At 41.6% G+C, this 6000-nt stretch overlaps 1 protein-coding gene across 6 annotated transcripts in view; it reads left to right on the top strand.

Annotated features, from left to right (window-relative positions):
* The window catches only part of LOC143026234 (sphingomyelin phosphodiesterase 5-like), a 47538-nt gene that overhangs the window by 15929 nt on the left and 25609 nt on the right, over positions 1–6000 (top strand). For all 6 annotated transcript variants that reach the window (XR_012966467.1, XR_012966466.1, XM_076186285.1 and 3 more), the window contains one exon: positions 2118–2235. Coding sequence is in view for 4 of the 6 variants with exons in the window: in XM_076186285.1 (XP_076042400.1) it covers positions 2118–2235 (118 nt within the window). In the remaining 2 variants the exon portion in view is untranslated. The remainder of the gene's footprint in view (positions 1–2117; positions 2236–6000) is intronic.

The raw sequence follows: 6000 nt of genomic DNA, 5'->3' as shown, positions 1-6000 counted from the left end.
ACTAGCCCTGAAGTTCGTGAGTTACTATGGTAAATAATAAATTTTATGGAGTCACAGCTAATGCCAGGCGATTATATTCAGTTAAGGGGACGATGGACTAGTTTTGTTTAGGTTTCACTCTCAACTGAATAAAATCGCCTGGGTGGCTATTGCTGGAACCGAAATATATGCCGGAGATCAAAGTGTTCCGGATAATGTACTCCTGCAACGCTATATGAACGTGTCTGAACATGGGTGCTCATCACCTTCCTTGTTTTCCATAAGGTGAAAACGTTCCACATATGGAATGCAATTTTTCCTATCATGGCCCTCCAACCCCAACTCCTGTTGCCGTATATTCTATATACCAAGAGCTTTTTCCCCCTTATAAGGGAGGCCAAGTCAAAGGGACGTACCTACTCCCACCCATTCCACTCCCCTCTACTACCCTTTCCTCCATCTCATCTTAATTCCTCATGGATGATGGGTCATCCCTGTATACCGTCCACTGCCCTGGGTCAGAATCAATGTAGCAAGACACGACACATCCAGAGCAAGGCCGTTACACTTAATCGGCGACCCCCAACCCTACTCTTCGTCCCCTCATGCAGAACAAGAGAAGACTGAGAAATCGCTTCGGGCTGCGCCAAAATATCATTCACACGTAGGCATCCCCTACCAGCCCCTCTCTTCCATGCATCACAGTACCATCTAACACAACCACTCTCCACTCATCCCTATCCCCTGCCTACTCCCTTCCTTGCTCAACAGACATTACCCTTTTGCTCGTCGCCAACGAGATGCCGTGGTGAAGTTAGCGGGTGTGGGATTGCCAACCGTCACCCGGCCGGAGGTTGGCGGGGAGGGGGAGGGGGGAGGCCAGGCAGTGACTTCTTCGATTGGATGCAGCGACGGAGACATCAAAAGACCAAGGGGTCGGTAACCCCTGGTATGCCAAGTGATCTTGAAAACATATAACATCATATGAAAACAACGTCACTATTTCAAGTAAAATATTACAAAACATAACACCAAGACAGAAACGTCGATGAACTAATAATTATTGATGGTTCGTCGGCATCTCGAATGTGACAAACTTGCATATTTGAAAAAATATATATATACTGTTGGCACACAGGGTTCTACAAATCGAAGAAACTGGTAGTGTGTTCAAAAGGCTGCCGACCCCTGCACTAGACTGAATTAACATCAGTCTAGTGGAGGGGTTGGTAAATTATATGACAATGATATTTAGATATATTTTCTTAAAGTACAGAGAAACCGGGAGACGTACACGCCTTTAACATTTCAAGGCAATCGGCAATACATTATGTATATATATATATATATTATATATATATATATATATATATATATATATATATATATATGTGTATATATATATATATATATGTGTGTGTGTGTGTGTGTGTGTGTGTGTGTGTGTGTGTGTGTGTGTGTGTGTGTGTTCTTTTTTGTAAACTGGACGAGAGAAAAAAAGTGGATTGCACTCGAGTAGGTAGAAACAACTTGGTCCACTGCCTCATCAACAAATGGAACAATTCACAAATGCTTTACAAACATCGAGAGGTTTTATTATCTGATCATCTAAGCGAAATGCCGTATTCCAAGTTATTCTTGTTATAATTACTATTATTACCATTATGGACCGAAAGGTTTCCTGTTTGAATACTTCTATTCAATTATGATTACGTGGAGACGTATTACAAAATGCAAAGTTTCACCTGAATCTGAATAGTGTATACATTTTGTTTCAACTGTCATACCTCGGATACTTCTACAAGAGTGTTAGTAAACAAATATTTTTCTACAAATCCTTTTTTACGGAAAAATTCCCAACGAAATATTCCATCCTTGTCCAAAATCGCTCCCTCTTTCATGCCGCTTTTGATCAATAACTTATTTCGTGACCAACCAAGTTCTCGGGCTACTTATTCAAACTTATCCTCAAGCATTTCTGTTATGTTGTTTCTACTGCCTCTGGCCAGTTCTCCTACCGTGACCTCAAACCTTGTCATCCGAGACTCTACCTGCTCTTGCACTAAACTGAAAATTATCTAAAAATCTAACCTATCTGCTTCCCCATTTTTCCCGCCACCCCCAACACCCATTCCCAGAAGCGCAGCGAAACGCCTGCCCATCCTCGTTCAACGGCTACTGAACCAGGCGCCACAGATTAACCGGACGTCTAACAATCTCAAACTCCCGCGCAGAGAAGACATTGTCATCGATCAGGTAGGTTTTGAACTCTGGCTAACCCCGTTTCTTTGTCTTGCACATGCGAGCACTCTCGACAGCAGCAGCAGCAGGAGCTCCGCCCTCTCCTTGCGCTTTCGTTCTTATTCCTCTCCACGCTTCTTTGTCTTCGATTCCCGCCATAATCAATACATTCTTCCTCTCTCGGGTATTGATCCAAAGGGTTTTTGGTGTTTTGCTTTAGCTGGAATTAACATTTCAATCCCAGCGGGTAATTCGGTAATGGGACGATCTAATAATTCTGGACAATGACAAGTATCCTTACAAAATACAACATGACTATTCATTTATTTCTGACACTTGCACTTGGCATTTATGCATGTTCAGTAAAGCAGTAGTCGGCCTTGTTTTTCACCAGGTGTAGCATGGGCCACAATCGCAACATTTAATGATTATTGTTTTTCATCAAAGCTTTGCTTGCTGCCTTCCCCTCTCGCGCGCGCATTTGACCTACATATTTAGATTCGTATTTGTGTGTGAAAAAGTAAACATCCTCTCGCCAGAATACAATGCTGCATATCTATCCATCCATGAATTTGTTGTCATATGTACTAGGTTTATGTTATCATAAATAGTATGTACATCTATTTATCCATTTCAACTAAACTTTGGCATTCCACATGCCTCATGTATAGTATGAACCTTGGGGCAATGACTGCAGCTGGGTTGTGTGTGCAAGGGAGTGGATGAAGGAAGCCAGCGTCGGCAGGTCGTTGACATGAACCATTTTCGTTTCTGAACGCTCAATGATCACTGATCATTCCCCCCTTTTTTCACCACTGTTAAAAAAAAATCACAGGAGGCGAAGAACTAACGTAATTATTGCAATTTGGTTGCAGTACACCATGAATGTACATTTATTATATATACCATCAAATCTACCATAAGTAGAATATCAATACATCAACATTTGCCTTTTCTTGTTCTTTGGTGGTAGTTGTTACACAGGGGAGGATTACGTGTCAGACAGGTCGAAATATTGATAGACTCGCCGGCTTTGTAAAATTCCGGCACTCGGCGTTCCCAGGTTATCCCGCCATAATAATCTAACGAAAATTGATTGCAGTCAATTTTATGAATTTAACAAATTACATAATTTAGTATATCATACAAATATACAAACACCAAAAGGCCTTTTTCATCTTTCAACCATCTCACGCCCATCCAAAAATCCATTTGTTGTTCCTCCCATCTTAGCACCTTGTAGTTCGATATGGTCCAGTAGATGGACCCAGCGGCGGTAATTGGTGCCCATGCAGTGCTTTGAGATCTACTTGTTTGCTGAAAAAAAAACCTTGTCTTTATATTCGAGTTGTGATGCTATCCTCCTCCTTCGGACACCTCCTCTTATCTACTTCCCCTCTCCCTATCCCCTTCTTCCTTCCCCTCCCACCCTCCAAACCCTCATCGTCCTTCGGCTCTACTTCCCCCAACTCTCTACCTCCACCGTCTCTATCCCGCCCCTCCGTCTTTGTCACATCTTCTCTCCCTCTCCTCTTCGCATTTTCCCCTTCTTATTTTTTCTTACCAGCCCGTATTCTCCTATATCCCCTCAACTTCCCTGACTTCTTTCGTTTTCTCATGTCCAACTGTTACTCCCATCTCCAATACCCCCTTTCATCTTCCCTACCTCATTTCATTTTCTTCTATTCCTACACCTGGCTGCTCTTCCACAACCTTTCCCTCTCTCACCCCCTTTTTCCACTCCCACCTTACTCACTACCCTTCTTTTCTTCTCGCTTTCGTTTTCCTCCCTCCCTTTCTATTTTCTCATTCCTGTTTCCTTCTCTCTCTTTTTCTATACCTGTATTCTATTTACTCCGCCTCCCCTAGCCTCATTCTTCTTTCCCCCAACTCCCCCTCTGCGTCCCACTTCCCCGTCCCTTTCCATCAGGTCCTCTCCCACCTCGGCATATCATCTCTACCTTTCTTCATATTCCACCGTCTCCCCCCATCTTCACTTCCTTCCCGAGATACGTTACATGCAGACCTTTGCGAAAACGACACGCAAAGCTGCCGAGGATCAACCGCACCAGCCTGAATTCTTTCTCGGCTGACATCCCCGAGAGGAATTGGGGATTTCTTCCAGTTCAGTAAAAGCGTCAGACGTTAGCCAGAATCAGATTCTTAAATGCGACGGCATTTCATACCAGCGAGTCGGTGGAAAGAGGTTGTTAGTCCTATGAGAAAGGTTTTTCCATCTAATATTATCCAGGATTGAATCTTTTAAGTTAAACTATACTCCTCGAATTAATTAGCATTACTGAAGTGTTCATGTCTTTATTTAAAGCCAACAGTATATGTCGTGCTCCTGATTTCGTATATAAATATGTTAGTGGTAGCTGGCCAAGATGATTAGAACAAGAAAACACGAACAAGCTTAAGAAATGTTTTAGTATCACATTTTTATCTATCATTTTCATTCTCAAAATGGTGGTGTTGAATGAGAATAATTTCCCCTATGACTTTTATTGGTTATGTTATAATTGGCACTTTACTGAACAAGTGTATATTGAGTATGTGGGGTGAGGGAGGCTAGACAATACCGATACAGGCCTATATGATACTCTGGGCCAGTCTTGACTTCCGATACTCAAAACTTTGTAGACTTTAAATAGAGAGCTGCCTTGCTTCTTTAAAACTAAACTTGACTGATAATAGCATAGAAACTGGTTTGACTCTGTTGCTGTTGGCCAAGAGGAAACCTCTGGACGAGATAGGCTCCTCCTACAACCAATTATGATTGGCTTGATTCTTTCTGACTGACCAATGGGACACATGCCTCTTCGTAAACACCCTTATTCGCTTGGTCAGCACTGTGTCATGTTGTCCAAGAAAACCTGACCTCAGCAAGAATGAAATTGTTTTTATGGCTCGAGAAGGGACCCCGCGCGCGATGCGATAGCTTTCTAGTATCAACTAGTATTAACCAGTGATGTTGCCGTCGTCAAACCAATCACCACAGCATATATGGTCTCAGTTATATGTAATCGAGAAACAAAACAAAACACAGCGATTGTTTACATACAAAGAACTTAAGTCCCGATCGACAAAATATTTTTTTCACAGTAATAATTTATAATTCTAGGCAAAACCTTATCTATCTAACTATCTATCTATCTAACTATATATATATATATATTTATATATATATATATATATATATATATATATATATATATATATATAGATAGATAGATAGATAGATAAGGTTTTGCCTAGCAGCAATGGCAGTCACCGGCCCGTCATAAACATGTCCAGATAAGCAATATTTGTGTTATCCAAGTAGTGCATCGTCATCCTCGCGACGTTGATCGTACATAATGCCGGGAACCCATTCCATCTCGTTCTGCCCTAATCAGGAAACTAGTTGCTTCTATCTTTTGTCACAATTTTTCTCTCCAAGTTTCTATGATATGACAGAAATACTGGTCATAAAATGTAGTTTTCATCGTATATTAACTTTACTCGGTATATACACTTTTCCTTATTTGTGGAGTTACTGTCCTTGTTCTGATGTATTGGATCATGCCTCATCTTTTCCTCCTCTTTCCTTCGGTTGTCAAGTTTTCTTCACAAGATGAGGATTTCAGACCTGGATCTCATTTAGTGACAGGTCTTTAATTTCGTTCTCCTGTGGTGCCAATTCACTATCCCTCGGCTCTGTCTTGGGTTTTGCCACTAGGTCCCATCGTCTTCTACAGTAGGTATCTAGAAACGACAAAAGACTGTTGCAACAACATA

This window comes from Oratosquilla oratoria, chromosome 6 (genome assembly GCF_046742065.1).
Source record: "Oratosquilla oratoria isolate Oo_2021 chromosome 6, ASM4674206v1, whole genome shotgun sequence".
In the NCBI taxonomy this organism is placed as follows: Eukaryota; Metazoa; Arthropoda; class Malacostraca; order Stomatopoda; family Squillidae; genus Oratosquilla; species Oratosquilla oratoria.
The sequence above is the reverse complement of the archived record's forward strand: the minus strand, read 5'-3'. Positions and strand labels throughout refer to the sequence as shown.